The sequence below is a fragment of the Tetrao urogallus genome (assembly GCF_951394365.1).
Source record: "Tetrao urogallus genome assembly, chromosome: 36".
In the NCBI taxonomy this organism is placed as follows: Eukaryota; Metazoa; Chordata; class Aves; order Galliformes; family Phasianidae; genus Tetrao; species Tetrao urogallus.
This window is the reverse complement of record NC_136849.1, coordinates 315,949-338,755: the sequence shown is the minus strand read 5'-3', so window position 1 is coordinate 338,755 and position 22,807 is coordinate 315,949. Positions and strand designations below refer to the sequence as shown.

The window sequence follows — 22,807 nt, the reverse complement described above, 5'->3', positions numbered from 1 at the left end:
TACAGTGCCATATTACTCATTATGCAGGCATAGATTATCACTCAATCCACGGTTCATGCACTGCAGTGCCATATTACTCGTTATATAGGCATAGATTATCACTCAATCCATAGTTCATTTATTACAGTGCTATATTTCTCATTATACAGGCATAGATTATCATTCAATCCATAGTTTATTTATTAGTGCTATATTACTCCTTATATAGGCATAGATTATCTCTCAATCCACAGTTTATTTATTACAGTGCTATATTACTCGTTATACAGGCATAGATTATCACTTAATCCATAGTTCTTGACTGCAGTGCCATATTACTCGTTATACAGGCATAGATTATCATTCAATCCACAGTTCATGCATTGCAATGCTATATTTCTCATTATACGGGCATAGATTATCACTCAGTGCACAGTTTATTTGTTACAGTGCCGTATTACTCATTATACAGGCATAGATTATCTCTCAATCCACAGTTTATTTATTACAGTGCTATATTACTCATTATACAGGCATAGATTATTACTTAATCCGTAGTTCTTGACTGCAGTGCCATATTACTCGTTATACAGGCATAGATTATCATTCAATCCACAGTTTATTTATTACAGTGCTGTATCACTCATTATATAGGGATAAAGCCCATTGCTCCACGTCTTACAGCGCTGTATTCCATACGATACAGGGACAGCTTGTACTTTATACCATAGTTCATGCATTATAGTGCTGCGTTGCCTCTTTATACCGATCACGTAGGCATGAAGTATCTTAATCTCTATTCTATCTTAGTTTCTGTCTTGCAGTGCCATATTACAGGTTGTGTAGGCATAAATGGTGCCTTATCCTATAGCTTTTGTGCTGCAGCAACGTGCTGTGCAGCCATATTGCACCTTACTGCCATCCCATGCATTGCAGTGCGCTGCATCTGATAGCAGATATCCACGCTGTGCAGTTTACACCTCACTTATGGTGTTTCCTGCAGCTCTGGGTCTCCCTTATGGGTGGGAGAGCTGAGGAAGGAGGGAGGGTGGTTTATGTGCAGCTCATCCGCTTGGAACGGATCTCAGGAAGAGCTGCTGGGATCCCTCGAGAGGACAGAAAGGCAGAAGGAGGGCGGAAGGTGGGACTGGAAGCGACGCTGAGTGCGACAGGAGGCAATGAAAGCATTCAGGACCTGTTGGCTTAGCAAAAACCCTCGGCTCCCTCTGACCTTCGGCTCTCGGAGGGCTGCTGGGAGAGGGAGCAGAGCCGATGGTGGGTCTGGAGGTGAGGGATCGGAGGAGGAACCCCCAGCAGCAGCTCCCACCCCTCACTTCTGCCGGCAGAGACCCAAAGGTGTCTGCTGACCCCTTTTGCTTTGCTCGGAGCCGGGGCTGGACTTGTGCTGCGTGCCAAAGGCAGGACCTGCGGAGGTGCCTTCGTTTCTGATGCCTCCCACCGACGCCTCCGATTAATTGCTTTGTTTGTTTCATCAGATACTCTATCTAAAGGCATTTGTGCCTGAAGCCACGGAAGATAGATGGACAAGCCAAGCAACTTCTGACCCTGCATCATTTTCTGGGGCAAAATTATATGGCAATGTATCCTACAAGGTAACGTAGCCCCTGCAGTGAGTACAGAGGATTCCTTTTGCTTGGCCACCAGCTGTCACGCAGGGAAGGGCCCTCATGCCACGCATCCCAGCCTCGGCTCAGCGCAGCTCAGAGGCAAAATCGGAGGGATTTGGCCACGAGCGCAAATCCGCGTTGCGTCCCAAATCCCGCTGTGTGTGCAGGCAGGTCACTGTGTTAACGGGGCAGAAAAGCAGCACGCGACAGAGCTCAGATGCTTGCCAGCACCTCGGCACAGATGGGGGCATCCAGGTGGCACAGAGCTGAGAACAGCAGCTGTCAGACAGCTGAAAAAGCACCCAGTGACCAAAGGGCTGCTGGTGCCTCCCTCACTTTCCCCAGGTATCATTGGAACGGCAGAGCTCCCGCTGAACTCAATCTTTGCACCAAACTTTGCACTGTTGTCTTTAATGCTAAGCTTCAGCTGCTCCGTTTGCCCAGGGTGAAAAACAAACACCCTGAAAATAGTGAGGGACCAACAGCGCAGCTTCGGGGTGTGCTCAGTCGGTCAGGGTGCGAGTTCATGGTCAGGACTTGGTTCCCATTGCTTCTAAAGGCGGACAGGCTGAGTGAAGCCCTGCAACAACGCCTCCGAGCCGACAGAAACGCGTTGTTATCAATTTCTTGGCCTTCAGGATGATGTTGGAGTGACGTGGCAAAAGCAGAGGGGGGTCTGCGTGGTTGTGGGGTTGCACAGTTGTGCTGCGTGGCTCCTGTGATGCGCTGCAGGAGCTCAACGCTGGCCTAACGAAAGGAATTGAGCATCGCAGTTGGGGGGAGCTGGCGTGGTGGGGGGCAGCTGCAGCGCTGCAATGGACTGAACTGAATGAACACCTCTTGTGCTCTTCCAGCTGAACCAAAGCTTTAGGTTTTGGCCGGAGCTGAAGCTCTGCGCCCACAGCTTTGCTCCTTTGAGCCTCCTTTACCCCCTAGCAAAGTTCCTACTGGAGCACATTGAGCAGATGAGGTGAGAACAAGGCTGGAACCAGCGCTCCCTATGGGGCTGATTGCTGGGTGAGGCAGCAAACAAGGCCTCACAACACCCTTTGTTGCCCCGGGGTGCAGAATCCTGGCACGGTTTGGTCGCTGTGCTCCCTCACACAGGCTGCAAAGCACAGAGCCAACCTCACCAAACCCACCCTGCTTCTTTGTAAGCAGCGCCGCAGCCCTTCAAGCGAAGCCGGGAGTTGACCCTTCCCTTTTCTCTCTTGCAGGGTGTCTGGTGAGGAATGCAATGGGATCAATAGCATGTCTGCAGAGAGCGGCCCCGGGACGAGACTGAGAAATCTGCCAGTGATGGGCGACGGCCTCGAAGCCACCCAGATGTCGACAGCGCAGGCGCAGGCGCAACCGCAGCAAGGCAGCACCGTCGGCGTCAACCCTCCTCCCCCAGAGACCTCCAACCCCAACAAACCCAAGCGGCAGACCAACCAGCTGCAGTACCTGCTCAAAGTGGTGCTCAAAACGCTATGGAAGCACCAGTTTGCGTGGCCTTTCCAGCAGCCCGTGGATGCTGTCAAGCTGAACCTCCCCGTGAGTAGACATGGGGCTTTTTTTTCCCCAGTGGGAGGAAGGAGAAGGGCGGGCGTTCACCTTTGTGCCAAAGGGAGCCTTTAGGAAGGAGGTGCTGAGGCTTTGCTGTGCGGTTCAGCTGATGGTTTGGCTTGAAGGGTGACGGGAACCCAGAGCCTTTGGGGTTGGAGTCTGGAGTTTCCCCATTCCAAGCTCCCCAAAGCGACTCCCTGCAGTGCACGGGGGGTTGGAGCTCTGCAGAGAAGGAGACGCAACCACTTCTCTGTTCCAGGGCTCTGTCCATTGAAATCCCATTAAAAATGCCCCTGAACAAACTGTGGCACATGTCAGCTTTCCTCTTAGGAAAAGCAGCAAAGCACTGATGTCCTCAGACACCCAGGAATGGGGACAGGAGCTCCAGCCTGGCTGTGGTCCGGCACAGCTGATGCTTTGGGTTCCAGTTCACATTTTGGGATCTTTTAGAATGCTCTCAAAGCATTGAGGGCTTTGGGGGCTCTGTTTCTTTGGCTTTTCCACGCCGATGGGGCTCTGGTTCTTCCTGTGGGAGTGGAGGTGGAACAGAGTGAGCCCTTTCCAGCCAGTTCCCCATCTGCCCTGAGCTGGGGAGCTCAGCACTGAGCCCAGGTCTCCAGGTGGGGCCTCCCCAGCGCAGAGCAGAGAGGAGATGAGCGTTTCTCCACGATCCAACACCTGAGCTGTCGGATTTCTTGGCAGCAGAACCCCACAGACAGCTTTGCTTCTATAGCAACGGCGTTTCCAGTCCTCCCTAAAAATAGCAGCACCTTCCTTCATGTTATCTGGATGCCTTTAAGAGGCTGAAAGCGAATCTTATTTCCTCCCTTCTCCACGTGTGGCTGCGCGACCTCAGGGTCAGTAGTTCCAAGTTGGGTTTTCAGCCCCACGATGATCCCACCCAGCCAACGCTGGGTCTGTGGCTGTGGCCCTGAGAGGGGAATCACACAGAAGCCCCGAGGAAAGCACAGCATCACCCCTCACCTTTCCCCACTCACCTTTCCCTGCTGCGTTCTGTGGGGTTTGCCCAATAAATGACTCAGACAGCGGCCTGGGGAGGGGGGTTGGATCCTCTTGGAGCTGAGTTTGGGGATAATAAGGATCCCATCCTTATCTCTGTGCCTCTCTGCCCTCTGCAGGATTATTATAAGATAATTAAAACGCCGATGGACATGGGAACAATAAAGAAACGCTTGGAGAATAACTACTACTGGAATGCTCAAGAATGTATCCAGGATTTTAACACGATGTTTACAAACTGTTACATCTACAACAAGGTACGATGAGCTCCTCTGCGTTTTCAGAGGGGATCTGCTGGTCTCTGCAGGCTCCGTAGGTCCGTTGTGTTGTTTGTAGCTCAGTGAAAAGCCAAATTGTGGCTGCCTGCTTTGGAGCTCATAACTTTGACGTGGGGGAAAGAACAGCGCTGCAGAGAGCAGTGCCTGGAGCGGTGTCCTGCCCGGCTCTGCTTCCATTGCACTGCAGAAGATTCCCCTCCAGACAGCAGAAAGATCCTGGAAAGCACTGTGTAAACAGTTACGGAACCACCGGGGGTGCAGGGAGGGGATGTGGAATGTGAGGGAGCGCCGCGTTCACCGCCGATGGGCTGGGGAAAGGAGCTGAGCATCAGCGCAGCCTTTGGGTGCTGTGCGAAGATGGGAAAGCAGCACATTGGCAGAGGCTGTGCCAGGAAGATGCTGCTCGGAGCTGGAGGTGCTGCAGAGCCTCGTCTGCCAAGGGACCAGGGAGCAACGGCCCCCAATGGGGAGTTTGCTGCTGTCCTCAGAGCAGCAGCCAGCGCAGCGTTCCTGCAGCCCTGCCCCGGTTCAGCCCCGTCTCAGCTCCTGCCCTCCCCGTTCCTCCCAGCTCTTCTCCCTGGTGCTTCACCCTCCATTCGACTGCGTTCTCCTCCTCTTCCTCCTCTCAGAAACGTTGCACAAGACCCAGTTGGTTCCAGATGTGTTGTTCCAGCTCCATGGCCGCTCGCTGGAGTGTTGGCAGGCAGCTCCGTGGTTCCTTTCCTCCACTCCTCACTCCCCAAAGTCTTTTCTCGTCCTCAAAGCTCCTCCTTTGTACCCACGCTGACAGCTGTGGGTGACTTCCCAAGGTTTGCACTCCCTCTTTAACCCACAACAACTTCAGGCCCCGGCAGGCACTGCTTGTTACTGCAGATATTTCAGTTTTATTTGGGTTTTACATTCTTGTCCTGTTCTGGTCCTTCCAAGTAATGCCTGTGGCCTTTGCCTTCTCTGCTTTGAGCCAACACAGTGCAGCTGGAATGAAGCTCTGAAGGCTTCAGACCGTCCGTGTCTGCATTATTTGCTGCCACATTCCCCCATCTCCCCCATTTTCCCACTGCAGCGCCCTCCCATTCCTTTCTCCCTCACCCTTCCCAGTTCTCCATTCTCTGCTTGTACTTAAGAAATGGCTTTTGGACCACGCAGAGCCTGCAGACTGTCACCATTTCTCATCTTCCATCAGGCCTGGCTCTCGTTGGGCTCTTGGATGCCCTCCTTCGCTGCGAAACAAGCCTTTAGAGCAGCTGCCAGGCCTTGTTGGTGCCTTTTGCATTGGATTCCTGGCCGGTTCTTCCCGTTCTCATCATTTCCCATCGTGTTTCAGAGCAAACATCCAGCCCTGTGCCGTGCACTCATGCCAATTAATTCAGAGCTCGTCAATGAAATGTTGATGCCCAGCTTTGCAGTTTGCAGCTGCGCCGCTGCAGAGCACTTCCAAAGGATGCGTCCTCTCACCACCATCCTTCACACCTCCCTTGGCCTTTGCAAATGGAGCTTCCTGCTCCCAGCCTGCAAGGACTTGTGAAGGTGTTGACCTCCCCCATCCCCACCAGCCGTCTTCCTCCTTCACTTCTTCTCCTTCCCCAGTGCATGGGATGCATTTCCTTCAGAGCTGATGCTGTCGTCTTCCATCTTCCTCCCACACGGGGGCTTTGCTGAGGGATGCAAAGTCAGGGGGCAATGACAGCCTGTAGGGACCCTGAGTCTTCTTTTTGTAGTATGACAGCACGGCTTTGGGTTATAAGGAGCCTTGGAGATCACAGAACCGTGGAAAGATGGAATCTGTTGGTTTGGAAAGGACCTAAAGACCACAGAATGATGCAGCGGGCTGCATTGACAGTGCAGAAAGGTGGCAGAAGCACAGGATGATGGATGGCCTCAGGCACCTCCAGGGATGGAGCACCCACAGCTCTGGGCAGCAGTGCCAGCGCTGCACCGCCCTCACAGCAAAGAGTTTCCACCTCATTTCCCACTTTTCCCCTCTTTCTCCTCCTCCCTCCATCCAGAAAACAGCAGCACTGCCTGCACTGATCAGCACGGCTCAGTTTATCCTGCCATCACCCCTTATGTGCCCCTCTTCCCCTCTTTCTCCTCCCTCCATCCAGAAAACAGCAGCACTGCCTGCACTGATCAGCACAGCTCAGTCTATCCTGCCATCACCCCTTATGTGCCCTGCACAGCTCCCTGCCCCTCGTCTCTCCGTGCCTTTACAGCACTGCAGGACAAGGACTCTTCTTGTTCCTCGCTGTGTGCTCAGGACGGCGGTGTGGCAATGGAAACAGGGCCAAGAAAGATCGCGGTGTACAAAAGCTACAGGACTTGCAGAGCTGGGAGATGATAAGGATTACAGTTTGCAGTCCCAATTCCACATCCCACCCGTGCCTCACAAAAAAACCGCCCCGAATTGTTCCTGTTTCGTTTTTAATTGGTCTTTATGATTAAGTTTGGTGTGAAACGGAGAAAAAAGCGCAGGCAAAATCTTTGTGGCAATCTTGGTTTGTTTAGAGTATGGCAGTCCTTCTGGTAGAGATGTGCCTTGCCTGATTTGCTCTCTCTCATTCCTCCAGCCAGGAGATGACATAGTCTTAATGGCAGAAGCTCTAGAAAAGCTCTTCCTGCAGAAAATCTCCGAAATGACGCAGGAAGAAACTGAAATCGTTATAGCCCAGACAAAAGGGAGAGGACGCGCACGGAAGGAAGCAGGTATGGCACTCGGCCACAGCTGGGGGCTGGTATTGGGGCCAGGCGTGTTCCACGTCTCCAGCAGTGAGCAGGGCGCGGGGTTGGAACGTGTTTGGTGGTGGAGCAGAGCTGGGAGGGGTGGCTGCCATCACAGGAGGCTTCTACACCTCTGGAGGAACGACGCAGCATCCGTCTGGGTTGGGGCTGAGCTGTGGAAAGGAGCGCTGTGGGGAAGGACCTGAGGGTCCTGGTGGCCAACGGTTGACCAACAGTTGACAGTGAGCCCAAGTGGGTCCTGGTAGCCAATAGGGGCCAGTAATGGTGAACAGGTTGACCAGTGGTGACCAGCAGTTGACTGTGAGCCCAAGTGGGTTCTGGTAGCCAATAGGGGCCGGTAATGGTCAACAGGTTGACCAGTGGTCGACCAACAGTTGACCGTGAACCAGCACTGTGCCCTGGTAGCCAAGAAGGCCAGCGGTGGCCAACAGGTTGACCTCAGTGGTGGCCAACAGGTTGACCAGCAGTTGACCACGAGGCAGCAGTGTGTGCCCAGTGCCCCTGTCTTGTCACTAGGGCCCACCAAACGCAGCCCAGCCCCATCCTGCTGCCCCCCATCCTCTCAGATCCCTCTCAGCCTTCTCCTCCCCAGCTGCACAGCCCCAGGCCTCTCAGCCTGTCCCCACCAGGAGGTGCTCCAGGCCCCCAGCATCTCCGCAGCCTCCGCTGGGCTCAGTTCCCCATCAGCCCTGACCTGGGGAGCCCAGCACTGGGCCCAGTGCTCCAGACGGGGCCTCCCCAGTGCAGAGCACCCAGCTGGCCACGCTTTGGGCAAAGCATCCCAGGGTTCTGTTGTCCTTCTTGGCCACCAGGACGCCCTGCTGGCTCGTGGTCAACTACCACTCAACCACTGGTCAACTGTTGGTCAACCACAGGTCAATCTGTTGGCTGCCATTGGCCTCCTTGGCCTTCAGGGCGCGCTGCCGGCTCGTGGTCAGCTGTTGGTCAACCACTGATCACTCGGCCACAATTGGCCTTCCTGGCCACGAGGGCGCACTGCTGGCTCGTGGGCAACCATTGGCCCCTAGGACAACTCCTGGAAGGAAAAGGAGAAGAGAGGAGGACGCCTCGGGGCTGCTCCTCGCTCCTTTCCTGGTGTGGTTTCGGTGAGCGAGGTCCTGGGCTTCGTCACCATCTCACCCAACAAGCTGTAGAGGAAAACGTGAGGAGTGTTTTTGTCCCTGACAGGTTGCTCAAGAACAGGCTCTGCAAAGCATTCATTATCTAATGAGCAACGCTCTTTCACTCGTTACGAAACATTGTTTTCCCGTTAAGCCTGGAGAGAAGAGGGAGAGAATCGACACTTTCTTCCTTTTCCTTCCGCAGTGACATCCAAGCCAGGATCATCCACGGTACAGAACACAACCCAGGCCTCGTCCCCAGCCCAGACTCAGGCCCCACAGCAGAACCTCCAGGCCGCACAGACCACCCATTCCTTCCCTGCTGTCACCCCTGACCTCATCGTCCCGACGCCCGTGATGACGATGGTGCCTCCGCAGCCCCCGGTGCCGCCTCCGCCGGCCCCCCAGACCCCCGCCCCGCCGGCCCCGACCCCCCAGCCCATCCAGCCTCACCCCCCTGTCATCCCCACGCCTGCTCAGCCCGTCAAGGTGAGTGCTTGGGGTGGAGACATCTGCAGTGCCATCCGTTTTTGGTTTAGGGCAGACGGCCTCAGTTTGCTCAAAAGATTCCTATTTTCCTTCCTACTCAGAGGGCTGGAGCAGCTCTGCTGCGAGGAAAGGCTGAGGGACCCTTCCAGCAAAACCATACTGTGATCCCACGGTTCTGTGATCCCTAAGGTCCCATCCAACCATTCCATCATTCTATGATCTTCAAGGACCCATCCAACCCATCCCATGGTTCTATGATCCCTAAGGTCCCTTCCAACCCAACCATTCCGTCCTTCTATGATCTTCAAGGACCCATCCAACCCAACCCATTCCATCCTTCTGTGATCTTCAAGGACCCATCCAACCCATCCCATGGTTCCATGATCCCTGAGGTCCCTCCCAACCCAACCCATTCCATCCTTCTGTGATCTTCAAGGACCCAACCCATTCCATTCCATGGTTCCATGATCCCTAAGGTCCCTTCCAACCCAACCATTCCATCATTCTGTGATCTTCAGGGACCCAACCCAACCTATCCCATGGTTCCATGATCCCTGAGGTCCCTCCCAACCCAACCCATTCCATCATTCTGTGATCTTCAAGGACCCATCCACCCCATCCCATGGTTCCATGATCCCTAAGGTCCCATCCAACCCAACCATTCCATCCTTCTATGATCTTCAAGGACCCATCCAACCCAACCCATTCCATCCTTCTGTGATCTTCAAGGACCCAACCCAGCCCATCCCATGGTTCCATGGTCCTTAAGGTCCCTTCCAGCCCTGTCTCTCCGTGGTTGTGTGGTGTTTAAGGTCCCTTCCAAGCCAACAATTCTAGGATTATATGATCTTTAAGGTCACAACCAACTCATTCCATGCTTCTATGATCTTTACCTTTCCAACCCAACAATTTTATGGTCCTATGGTCGTTAAGCTCCCTTCCAACCCAACCATTCTGTGATCTTCAAAGACCCTTCCAACCCATCCCAACCCATGCCATGGTTCCATTGACCTTTGAGGTCCCACTCAACGTGGTTTTTCCACGCTTCTGTGGTCTTTAAGATCCCTTCCAACCCAAGCCACTCTACAGTTCCAAATTGGAAATCGCTCCCTCCTCTCAGTTGAGTAGAGGGGGATCCTGGTGACCCCTCTCAGGCACAGTTCACTCAGACATGATGGATTCTGCCCAGCTTTGCATGGAGCTCATCCCCTCGAAACCTGATTTTTCAGTCCTCTGTAACTCAGGAGCAAACCTTGCCAAAGCGAGCCGCGCTGCTGACCTTCCTCGTACAACAGAGCGAATCCACGTGGTTTTCTGCAGAGCTCCTGAAGTAAACGTGGAAATCTGCAGCTCCCAGCCCTTAGTTTGAGTTACCCGCGGTGGCAAAGCGAAGTCGCGCCACGGGGAGCCCTGCAGGTTTCGCTAACGGTGAATTTCTTCCCTCTATTGCAGACGAAAAAAGGAGTGAAGAGGAAAGCAGACACCACCACGCCGACCACCATCGACCCGATCCACGAATCGTCCTCGCTGCCCACCGAACCCAAATCCACCAAACTGGGCCCGCGGAGGGAAAGCAGCCGCCCGGTGAAGCCCCCAAAGAAGGACGTCCCAGATTCCCAACAGCACACGGTAGAAAAGAGCAGCAAAGTGTCGGAGCAGCTGAAATACTGCAGTGGCATCATCAAGGAGATGTTTGCCAAGAAACACGCGGCCTACGCCTGGCCCTTCTACAAACCCGTGGATGTAGAAGCACTGGGGCTGCACGATTACTGCGATATCATTAAGCATCCCATGGATCTGAGCACGATCAAAGTAAGCTGGGTGGTATGGTTAGGGGTAGGGGTAGAGGGTTAGGGTAAGGGTAAGGGTTAGGGTTAGAGGGTAAGGGTAAGGGTTAGGGTTAGGGTAGGGTTAGAGGGTTAGGGTAGGGTTAGGGTGAGGGTGAGGGTTAGGGTAGGGTTAGGGTTAGGGTTAGAGGGTTAGGTTAGGGTTAGAGGGTTAGGGTAAGGTTAAGGTTAGGGTTAGAGGGTTAGGGTAAGGGTAAGGGTTAGGGTTAGGGTAGGGTTAGAGGGTTAGGGTTAGGGTATTAGAGGGTTAGGGTAGGGTTAGGGTGAGGGTGAGGGTTAGGGTTAGGATTAAGGTTAGGGTTAGGGTTAGAGGGTTAGGGTTAGGGTTAGAGGGTTAGGGTAGGGTTAGGGTTAGAAGGTTAGGGTAGGGTTAGGGGATTAGGGTTAAGGTTAGGGTTAGGATTAAGGTTAGGGTTAGGGTTAGAGGGTAGGGTTAGGGTGTTAGGGTAGGGTTAGGGTTATTGTTAGGGTTTGGGTTAGGGTTTGGGTTAGGGTTTGGGGGGCAGAGGTGTGGATTGCACAGAAAATGAGACGTTTTCCCAGCAGTTTTGCTGCCTGCCAGGAGGGTTTGGCCTCAGGCTTCCCATACAGCCAGTTGCCAGTTGTTGCTGTGCTGACACTGGGAAGCAAAAGAGAAGAGACGAAACAAACCCACAACTCCTCATCCATCCAGAAGGGCCCTTAGGAAACATTCCCCCTCCCCTTAAAACATTCCCCCCCCTAAAAACATTCCCCCCCCTTTAAAACATTCACCCCCCTTAAGACATTCCCCCCCCCTTTAAAACATTCCCCCCCCCTTAAAACATTCCCCCTCCCCTTAAAACATTCCCCCCCCTAAAAACATTCCCCCCCCCTTTAAAACATTCCCCCCCCCTTAAAACATTCCCCCTTCCCTTAAAACGAGCCCCTGTGCTTCTGCTGTTCCCTGTCCCCGTCCATCTGCTGTTAAGCAGAGGTGCTTTGCTCTGCCCAAGGCCTGCAGCCACCAATTCTAAACCCACACCTGCAAATCAATCCACATTTCCCCCCATCCCAAAGCTGTCTGGAAGTCTCTCCCTTCTCAGCTCTGCGCTCTGTGAGCAGTTTGGCTGGAGGCTGAGCCCCCTTTGGTGCAGTTTGGGGTTGGGTTTATAAGGAGAGGAGCCAATCCTCCCTCCCACCACCCATTTCTCTGCCCCCTTTGTTTTGTTGGTGGGGCTGCAGAGGCAGAAAAGGCTTCTTTGCAAAGCGAAGGGCCGTTCCCCCATCTTAAAACTCTTTCTTTTAATGGCCCGTGGGCACAAAGAAGTCTTCCTCAAAGGGAACGTGCTGCACTGAGCTGACCCCGATGGGTTTTGCTGAGAACTACATGGGGTCTGCAGGGCTCGAGTCCCACCAGGGCTTCAGTGAGCAATCCCAGCTCGTCCCAGAAGTGCCCTGAGAGTCGCCCTGTCCTCCACACCCCAAATCACCAGCAGAGATGCCCTCAGTCTGCTCCATTTATTGCAAACCTGCTGCAATTCCTTCCAGGCGGAAACTCAGTGGTGCTTACAGGCTTCCCAATCCCCATCAGGTGCCACCACATAGAATCATAGAATCCCCAAGGTTGGAACAGATCTCAAAGCTCATCCAGTCCAACCGTTCACCTGTTCCCAACAGCTCCCACTGAACCACGTCCCTCAACACAACATCCAGCCTTTCCTTCAACACCCCCAGGCTCGGTGCCTCCACCACCTCCCTGTGCATCCATTGCAGTGCCTGACCACCCTTTCTGAGAAGCAATTCTTCCTCATGTCCAGCCTGAATCTCCCCTGTCGTAGCTTGAAGCCATTCCCTCTGCTCCTATCCCTGATGACACGAGAGCAGAGGCCGGCCCCCAGCTCACTGCAGCCTCCCTTCATGCAGTCATAGAGAGCAGTGAGGTCTTCCCTGAGCCTCCTCTTCTCCAGGCTGAACATTCCCAGCTCCTTCAGCCTCTCCTCCTCAGCCCTGTGCTCCAGACCCCTCACCATTTCATTGCCCTCCTTTGAACACGTTCCAGGGCCTCAATATCTTTCTTGCAGTGAGGGGCCCAAAACTGGACACAGCACTCGTACGCAGTACCACGCCGCGTTGGTCCCAGCCCTTCATTGCACTCCTGCATTTATGTGCTGAATGCATCCTTACCCTCACGCTCTTCATGGCACAAAGCTTTTTTTTTCCCTCCTCTCCTTTCCAGTCCAAACTGGAGAACCGGGAGTACAGAGATGCTCAGGAATTCGCCGCCGACGTGCGACTGATGTTTTCCAACTGCTACAAATACAACCCTGCTGACCACGAGGTGGTGGCCATGGCACGGAAGCTGCAGGTAGGGAGCTCCATTATCTTCCCCCTGCTGTAATGAAGGTTGTCTGGAAACGACACAAAATTGGGGGAGAGGGGTAAGAAAACAACGGCCGGGTTTGGTTTCATAGCATCTTTTTGCATTTTTCTCACTGATTCGTGTTGGTTGTGAAGGAGTGGGAGGAAACGCAGCGCTCTGAAGGGTCCCCTTCCTCCCCACAGCACCTGGGGAGAGCGCAGGGGCCGTGCCAGCCTCTCAGCGCTGCCATTCCTGTTAATTCTGAGCCCCGTTTCTGCTCTCTCCTGGTTTCTGCAGCACGAAAGCTGTCTGTTATTCACGGTGCAGCTGCAAAGAAACTGCAGGTGTTGAGCGCAGCTCTTAGCAGGGCTCTTCTGGGAAGCAGCGCTGAGCTCCGTGCCTCTCCTGCCTCTGAGCCCCCGAGTTCAGGGCCCTGAAATCACTTTGATGCTTCTGTAAAGCTGCGCTCAGGTTTGAGCCAGTTTCATTGGAGATCAACGCTCGCTGCGTGTGATCCCAGAGCTTTTTGGTGTGGAACTGGCAGCGTTCTGCGCCTTACCTGTTGCTCTGCTGCACTGTAGGCAGGTGGACATCCAAAAAACCACGCTGCTCACCCTCTGGGTGCTCTTGGTCCAGAGCAGAACTTCACAGCCGCTTCCAGGGCTCCTGTGGGGCGTTCTGATGTCTTTTCTCTCGCCCCCATCCGCAGGGGAAAAACTTTGCTCGTTTGTGAAGCTGCTCCAGCAGCGCTTGGCAACGTGAGGCTGTGCGTAAAACTGATTCCTGCTGAAACCAAGTGTAAAAACTCTGATCTGAAGTGAGATACGGAGGTGAGCGGCTTTACAGAGGGCCGCTGCTGAGGTTTGCAGCCAGGCTGGGATCTCAGCTCTGGACGTGGCTGAGTTCCATCACCACGCATTGCTTTACGCACAGCCCCGTTTTTCACCTGTCCCAAAAAGTGGCTGAGCATCAGCCCCCAAAAGAACACCCAGGTGCCACCTGGTGCTGCTTTGCTGTTGGAAGGTGAATTTGGAAGGAGTTTTGGTGTGCTCTCAGCAGCTCACAGCCTGAACCTGGTTGGTGTTGGTGCAAGCAGGGGCAGGAAGAATCCCTTAATTAGCTCATTATCTGCTTCTTCGTTAGGGTTTCTCTTTCATCTGTTCCCTGTGAAGGCACTTGCAGAGCTGAGGGTTTTTGCAGTGTTGGGGTTTTGTTTTAACTGCTGAATTGGTTGCGGTGGACTTGGCTCAAACGGATCCCGCTCTGCTTTCGTAAGGGCTGACCTAAAAGCTGCACGGGTCCAGAAATGTGGGGAGGTTTGATTTCTGACCCAGGGGATGTAAAGGTGGTGCCTGCGCAGCGTTGGCTGCTGGCGGTAATCAAGCACTGGATTTTCTGGTTCGTGGGAAACAGTAATTAGCTCCTCAACACTCATTAAGGGCGGTGAGTCAGCGCATGGCAGAAGGAGCAAAGCCAGCAATCCAGGCTCCTTCCCTTCCCAGCCTTCAGTCCCCGTGCCAGGAGCCTGGAAGAGAAAGCGGCCTTGCTGCCAGCAGATGGAAGCAGCGAAGCAGCATTGCAGCTCCGGAGCAGAGGTGGAGAAATGCAGCCCGGCTCGGGCATGGAAGAAGCTCAGAGGTGGCTCAGCAAAGTGCTGGAGCCCCACAGGACCCCACGGTGACCTCGAGGACGGGCCTGACCCCATCATTTCGGGGGCTTTTGGGGTGCTGAAGGTCGGATATGCGTGGAGGGGGGCGCTGCTCGGCGCCTGGTGGAAGAATTTCTCTCTCTGGGTTGTTGTGCAGGGACTTTGGAGCTGAGGTTCACAGTAGGCTGGCAGCAGCAAGGCACACGCGTCGTGCTCTGGGTTCTGCACCAGAGCTGCACAAACGAGTGGATGGTGACCATGGCCTGAAGGTCACCCTCTGCTGAGCAGCAGAGTTCAGCTGCATCCCCTCCGGATCTCTGTGGTTCTATGACCTGCAAGGACCCATTCAGGCCTACAAATTGTATGGTTGTGTGACCTTCAAGGACCCATTCAACCCAACACATTCTATGGTTCTGTGACCTTCAAGGACCCATTCAACCCAACACATTCTATGGTTCTGTGACCTTCAAGGACCCATTCAACCCAACACATTCTATGGTTCTGTGACCTTCAAGGACCCATTCAACCCAACACATTCTGGGGTTCTTTGGCCTTCAAGGACCCATTCAACCCAACACATTCTATGGTTCCGTGACCTTCAAGGACCCATTCAACCCAACACATTCTATGGTTCCGTGACCTTTAAGGACCCATTCAACCCAACACATTCTGGGGTTCTGTGACCTTCAAGGACCCATTCAGTCCAACACATTCTATGGTTCCGTGACCTTCAAGGACCCATTCAACCCAACACATTCTATGGTTCTGTGACCTCCAAAGCCCCTGAAGGAGCTTGGTGACAGTGCACAGCTTTGAACCATGGCGTTGAGAACGCCTTCAGGTCTCTTGGAGCTGCCCAAAGTGGTGTTTTTTCCTGCAAGCAGCGCTTGTTCTGTCCTGAGGAACAGAAGGAAAGCAAAATGTGGGGGTGCTGCTTTGTTCTGTCCTGAGGAATGAGAGGAAAGCAAAATGTGGGGGTGCCCCAAAATGTGTGGGACCCAGAGTGCTGGACCTGAGAGCGTTGCTTCACCCGAAACAGCACAAGCTGTGAGTTCAGCGCAGCCTTCATCCCCACCATGCTGATAAAGGCCGCAGTCGTCCTTTTGCTGCTTATTCCCCCGAGGTTTGAACAGAAACAGGGGTTGATCAGCAGAGCAGCAACTTCCGTGCAGAGGGGTGAGCAGGAGGTGGTTTGGTGCCCCTGGCTGCTGGGAAGAGCTTTTGTTGCGCAGGGAAGGAAAAGCGCAGCCTGCCAAGCGCTGCCCTCGCCTCCCCGCCAGCACTGCAGCTTTCCAATGGCTCTTGGCCTTCCTTACCTCTAAATTTCCCCCCCCTTGATCAAACCCAAGTCCCGGATGGATTCAAGGCGTGAAAGGAGGCACTCTGCAGCTGGCAGCGTCGTGCAGGCAGGCGTCGGGCGCTCCTTGGAGCCCCGCCGACCCCGTTTCCATCTCTTTTTTTGCAGGACGTGTTTGAGATGCGCTTCGCCAAGATGCCGGATGAACCGGAGGAACCGGTGATCCCGGCCTCCTCTCCCGTGGTGGTTCCACCTCCGACCAAAGTGGTTCCCCCTTCGTCCAGCGACAGCAGCAGCGACAGCTCCTCCGACAGCGACAGCTCCTCCGATGACTCGGAAGAGGAGAGAGCTCAGCGCTTAGCGGAGCTCCAGGAGCAGGTAGGCCGCCCTGCGTTGCCTCGGGCACGGCGCGTCGTCTGCTGCATTTCTGTGGGATGGCAGGAGGGATTTCTTTGCTCGGAGGGCAGTCAGGGCCCGGCGCTGCTGCCCCCAGTTGTGGCAGTAGGAAGGGATGGGATGCGGAGGGACGTGGCTGTGATGGAGCAGTGGGTCCACGCACAGCTGACTGAGGATGCTCCCAGGTTGGAGCTCCTGCGCTGTGCCGACAGGCTGAGCTCAGGGCGTGCAGCCTGGAGAGGAGAAGACTGCAGGGAGACCTCACTGCATCCTTCCAGGACCTCAGGAGATCTCATAAACGCTTCTAATCGCTTTGGCCACAGTGATAGGATGAGGGGAACGGTTTAAAACTCCCAGAGGGGAAATTGAGGTCAGGTGTGAAGGGGAAATTCTTCCCTCAGAGGGCAATAAGGCCCTGGCACTGCTGCCTAGAGCTGTGGTGCCCCATCCTGGAGGTGCCCACAGGGTGGGGGGCACCCAGACATAGCAGGGGTCGGCCTGGGGGGTTTTGGGGTCCTTCCAATCCAGCCGTGCTATGACCCCATCATTCGGCACTAAACAGAGCAGGGTGCAATGCTGGAAGAGTTTCATTTCTTCTGCTGCTGCATGCGATGAGGGCTGCCCCTCGTTGTTAAACAGACAGAACACCTTTTCTCAAGTCTGTGCCGCTGCTCCTAAAGAAACTGCAGGACGTTCCTTCCTAGGCTCAGCTTGCCATAAGTCCTGAAGGCCAAAGGTGGCACCGGAGCGCAAACACCCACAGCTGGAGCTTTTTGTGCTCCAGCTCCCACGCGCTCCACGCTGCAGCCCTCGCCCCAGAGCACCCAGGCTGCCCAGCAAAGCTTCGCCCCATCTGGAAGAGCAGAAGCAGCCAAGCTGTGCTCAACCCAGCGAGCAGAAAGAGCAGCTGGAGCAGGACGTGTGCACTGCACCCCGCGCTGGGAGCTTTGGAAGGTGGAGGCAGAAGGCCCCCAGTGAAGGGAATGGTTTAAAACTCCCAGAGGGGAAATTGAGGTCAGGTGTGAAGGGGAAATTCTTCCCTCAGAGGGCAATAAGGCCCTGGCGCTGCTGCTCAGAGCTGTGGTGCCCCATCCTGGAGGTGCCCACAGGGTGGGGGGCACCCAGACATGGCAGGGGTCGGCCTGGGGGGCTTTGGGGTCCTTCCAACCCAGCCGTGCTGTGACCCCCTGGTTTTATGATCTTGAAGGAGCCATCTGACCCAAACTTTCTGGGGTTTGGGGGTTCCGTAGCCTTTAAGGACCCTTCCAACCTCACCCATTCCGTGCTTCTGTGATCTTTAAGGACCCATCTAACCCAAACTGTCTGTGGTTGTGGACTTCCATGACCTTTAAGGAGCCATTCAACCAAATACATTCTGTGGTTCTGTGACCTTTAAGGACCCATTCAGTCCTACAAATTGTATGGTTCTGTGACCTTTAAGGACCCATTCAGTCCAACATATTCTATGGTTCTGTGACCTTTAAGGACCCATTCAACCAAATACATTCTGTGGTTCTATGACCTGCAAGGACCCATTCAGTCCTACAAATTGTATGGTTATGTTACCTTCAAGGACCCATTCAGTCCAACACATTCTGGGGTTCTTTGACCTTCAAGGACCCATTCAGTCCAACACATTCTGGGGTTCTTTGACCTTCAAGGACCCATTCAGTCCAACACATTCTGGGGTTCTTTGACCTTCAAGGACCCATTCAACCCAACACATTCTGTGGTTCTGTGACCTTCAAGGACCCATTCAAGGACCCATTCAACCCAACACATTCTGGGTTTCTTTAGCCTTCAAGGACCCATTCAGTCCAACACATTCTGGGGTTCTTTGACCTTCAAGGACCCATTCAACCCATGCTAGAATTCTGTAGTTCGCTGACCTTTAAGGTCCTTTTCAACTCAACCCATTTTTGGTTCCGTGACATTTAAGGGTCCTACAAACAGAAATCATTCTGTGAATCCACACTTTGGTGATCTGGAAGGTCGCATCCAGCCCAAACCATTCCGTGCTTCTGTGATCTTCAAGGTCTTTTCCAGCCCAAGCTTTGCTGTGACTCCGTGGCTCTGTGATCTTTAAGGACCCGGCCAACCTTCCCCATTCCGTGCTTCTGTGATCTTTTAGGACCCTTCCAACCCAGACCCTTGGTTCTGTCATTCAGCTCACAGCTGCAGGCCACCTCGTGGTCTAAAAGGAGGCTCAGCTGTAAGTGCTCTCCAACCCGTAGTAGAGAAAGGCTGAAAGGTACAGAGGAGCCATTCTGTTTGGGATGGGTGGGATGGAAAGAGGGAGGAAAGCATCAGAGGGGTAATTAACGCGGAAGAGAAGGAGGTGCTGGGCCAAAGTGTCTTGATCTCTGTGTGTCTGCCTCTCAGCTGAAAGCAGTGCATGAACAGCTTGCAGCCCTGTCCCAGCCCCAGCAGAACAAACCAAAGAAAAAAGAGAAGGACAAGAAGGAGAAGAAGAAGGAGAAGCACAAAAAGAAGGAAGAGCTGGAAGACAGCAAGAAGAGTAAAGCCAAGGAACCGCCGTCCAAGAAGGCCAAGAAAAGTAACAGCAACAGCAGCACCTCCAGGTCAGCCCTGTTTGCGCTGCAGTCGTCGTGTTTTGCTGCGCTGCAGCGCGTGCCGTTTGTGCTTCTCCCTCTGATAACTTTGCATGGGGGTCTTGCAGAGCAGCACCCGCAGCTTCAGCAGGGCTCACAGCCACCCCTCACCCGGGGCTGCTTTAATTAAGGATGGGAGAGAAGAGCTCTGGGAGTCGGGCCGTTGAACCCTGATCCCCTCCGTTCTCTCCCTCCTGCTTCAGTTGGAGCTGTGGGTTCTGAAGCGAGGGGTCAGGAGCTGAGAGGAGCTCCTGCTTAGGCTGCAGGGTAAATACCTGCAAGCACGGCTGCAGATCTGCCTCCTTGTTTCTCTCCGGCCCAGCAGACATCACAGAGCATCCTCTGCTCCTGCTGCTTGGCAGCACGTTTCCCTATAAGCGTCGGGTTTTGCTCTGCCTAAGGGGAGGCCGTGCTGCCCCGAGGCCTCAAAGCAGCACAACCCCCTGCAGGGAGGTGGGCAGCGTTGCTCTGCTCTGGGCTTTCATCCATCCCAGTGCAGACGTACAGAGCTCTACCTGCAGCCGCTCGTTTCTGAGAGCTCGTGGCAGCCCGCACCCGGGCGTCGCTGTGAGATAAGAGGATGAAAGCAGCTGCTGGTGCGTGCAGAGCTCCCTGCTGCTGTTCCTTGCGATAGCAGGAGGCGCAGCCGCGCTGCTGTAACGCAGCAGAACCGAGCTGCTGCTTCTTGCAACGTCTCCTCGTTTTGTTGTGTGCCATAATGACGTGTTACAATTGTTCCTAAGTAGTAAGAAGGAGCCGGTGACGGTGAAGAACAGCAAGCCCCCTCCAGCCTACGAGTCTGAGGAGGAGGAGAAGTGTAAGCCGATGTCCTATGAGGAGAAGAGGCAGCTGAGCCTGGACATTAACAAACTGCCCGGTGAAAAGCTGGGCCGAGTTGTTCACATCATCCAGTCGAGAGAACCCTCGCTTAAAAACTCCAATCCCGACGAGATTGAAATTGACTTTGAGACGTTAAAACCTTCCACGTTACGGGAGCTGGAGAGATACGTAACGTCGTGTTTGAGGAAGAAGAGGAAACCTCAAGGTACCTTTCATCCTCACAGCAGTTCCCCTCACAGCCCAGTGCTGCGTTGCCACCTTTAGGGCCTTTCCTGTGTGATGGGGTAAGGAGAGCAGCTGCCGCTCCTCCAGCAAAACGAATGAAGCCCCAGCGGCCGTCCGGTAGATCCGGTGGCTCTGACTCAAGGCCTTCGCTTCTCAGCCTCCCTCTAACGTAAATATTTTCTCCCAAAAGATGTCTGTGTGAAGAGGAGAGGTTAAGAGCAGTGTTTCGCTCGGCGCCGCGTCCTGCAGAGCCACTGCTGCTCCTCCTCCTCCCTGCCGAGCCGCGGGGCTGGAGGAGCTCTGTTCCAGCCACGGTGTGGTGGAGCACATCTTGATCCTCCCTGAAACCCTGTGGGATTCGGAGGGGTTCTTTCTCCCTGTGGCCATCATGGTGTAAACCCGAGCAGAAAGGAAAGCTGCCCAGATTTGAGGCTTGTTTAAAGCACTGAGGTTGTTTGGCCGCAGCTCAGCGCATCCTTAGGGGTACAGCAGAGCCCTGAGCGCCTCCTGGCCTTTAATTGGAGTTTTAATTGGAGTTTAAGCTCTTAAAAAAGGCACCCTTGTCCTTCTTCCCTGGGCCAGGAAGCCAGAGCAGCAGTAATATTACATTTTCAGCATTGAGAGCCCCCAGCTGGGCTCGGGGTGGCAGAGAGGAGCACGGTTTGGAGGCTCTGGGTTCCTTCCCATCCCTTTGACCATTCATTTTGTACTGTTGTCTTCTTGCAGCAGAGAAGGTGGATGTAATTGCTGGTTCCTCTAAAATGAAGGGGTTCTCCTCCTCAGAGTCTGAGAGCACCAGCGAGTCCAGCTCCTCCGACAGTGAAGATTCAGAAACAGGTTAGATGCAGCTTATTTAAAGACTCAGTCCTATACCTGTTTTCTGTATAAATAAATATGTTTTCATTACCGGCTTGGTCTTTAATTTTTTGTCTTTGTAATTAAAACCAATATTATACACAGCGTAGGAGCTGCATGCTGCCCTCCGTGTCCAGCTTGGCAGTAGCAATGTTGTCTCTGGCACTTCTCAAGCATTGCAAGGTATTGTCAGGAGCGTTGACTTTGCTGAGGTTGGCTGTGGGTGCAGGAGCTGAGCTGCAGTGCGTGCCAGGATGGCTGTTTGTCCGTCTGAGGACGTAGCTGTGTGTTTTTAGGGAGCTGCTGTGTTGTCCTGGCTGGAGGCTCGATCTGTTCTTGCCAGGAGGAGGAACCTCGTGTTTGTGTAGCAGAGCCCTTTCTATAAAGCAGAGGGGTTGCTTCCAGGGCAGCGCTGCTTTGCTCTCCTCCCTTCTGCCCTCCTGGGCTGAGCTCGGGCTGCTCACCTCCTTCTGGAGCGCTGTGCTTTCTCTGTAGCACTGCTTGCTGCCGTTCCCTCCTGGGTTTTGCATCGCCAAAGCTCCATGTGGTCGACTAAAGCTGTTTTCTGTGGCAACTAACTCAGCTTGGAAGTGGTATCGGGCTCTTCCCAGCACAGAAATAGGAGGAACAGGGTCGGTGTGCAGGGCAGGAGACGAGCCTGGAGCTGCTTGCGTGTGCTTGGGTCTGCGTAGGTCTGCTTGGGCTTGCTTAGGTCTGCTTGGATCTGTTTGGGTCTGCTTAGGTCTCCTTGGATCGATGTAGGTCTCCTTAGGTCTCCTTAGGGTCTGCTTGAATCTATTTGGGTCTACGTAGATCTCCTTGTCCTGTTTAAATCTACTTGGATCTGTTTGGGTCTGCTTAGGTCTCCTTGGATCTGCAGAGGTCTCCTTGTCCTGCTTAGATCTGCTTGGATCTATTTGGGTCTATGTAGATCTCCTTGGGTCGATGTAGGTCTCCTTAGGTCTGCTTAGGTCAACTTGGATCTCCTTGGGTCTGCTTAGGTCTCCTTGGATCTGTTTGGATCTACGTAGGTCTCCTTGGGTCTGCTTAGGTTGACTTCCTTGGATCTAGTAGGTCTCTTTGTCCTGCTTAGATCTGCTTGGATCTGTTTGGGTCTGCTTAGGTCCACTTGGATCTTTTTGGATCTACGTAGATCTCCTTGGATCCATGTAGGTCTCCTTGGGCCCGCATAGGTCTGCTTGGATCTGCGTTGGTCTTCTTGGATCTACTTGGATCTGCATTGGTCTTCTTGGGTCTACTTGGATCTGTGTAGGTCTGCTTGGATCTACTTGGATCTTTGTAGGTCTGCTTGGGTTTACTTGGATCTGTGTAGGTCTACTTGGATCTACTTGGATCTGTGTAGGTCTGCTTGGGTTTACTTGGATCTGTGTAGGTCTGCTTGGATCTACTTGGATCTGTGTAGGTCTACTTGGATCTGTGTAGGTCTACTTTGATCTACTTGGATCTGTGTAGGTCTACTTGGGTCTACTTGGATCTGTGTAGGTCTGCTTGGATCTACTTGGATCTGTGTAGGTCTACTTGGATCTACTTGGATCTGTGTAGGTCTGCTTGGATCTACTTGGATCTGTGTAGGTTTACTTGGATCTACTTGGATCTGTGTAGGTCTACTTGGGTCTACTTGGATCTGTGTAGGTCTACTTGGATCTGCGTAGGTTTACTTGGATCTACTTGGATCTGTGTAGGTCTACCTGGATCTACTTGGATCTGTGTAGGTCTACTTGGATCTGTGTAGGTTTACTTGGATCTACTTGGATCTGCGTTGGTCTACTTGGATCTACTTGGATCTGTGTAGGTCTGCTTGGGTCTACTTGGACCTCTGTAGGCTGGTTGGATGTTTGCAGGTCTGCTTGAGTTTGCGTGGGGCTCCTTGGATCCATGGGTCCCCGTGGGTCTGCAGGTGAACTTGGGCTCAGCTCAGCTCTACAGGCAACCTCTAAAGAGCCC

The 22,807-nt window shown here is 53.8% G+C and overlaps 1 protein-coding gene across 1 annotated transcript; it reads left to right on the top strand.

The window, feature by feature from the left end:
- Positions 1–2,858: 2,858 nt before the first annotated feature.
- BRD4 (bromodomain containing 4) lies at positions 2,859–20,829 on the top strand (the record flags this gene model as incomplete). Its single annotated transcript, XM_079547947.1, has 10 exons — positions 2,859–3,143; positions 4,295–4,432; positions 7,021–7,156; positions 8,519–8,802; positions 10,255–10,614; positions 12,847–12,975; positions 16,083–16,292; positions 18,693–18,892; positions 19,669–19,967; positions 20,714–20,829. The coding sequence occupies 10 exons, from the start codon at positions 2,859–2,861 to the stop codon at positions 20,827–20,829; spliced, it is 2,157 nt and encodes a 718-aa protein (XP_079404073.1).
- Positions 20,830–22,807: the final 1,978 nt, after the last annotated feature.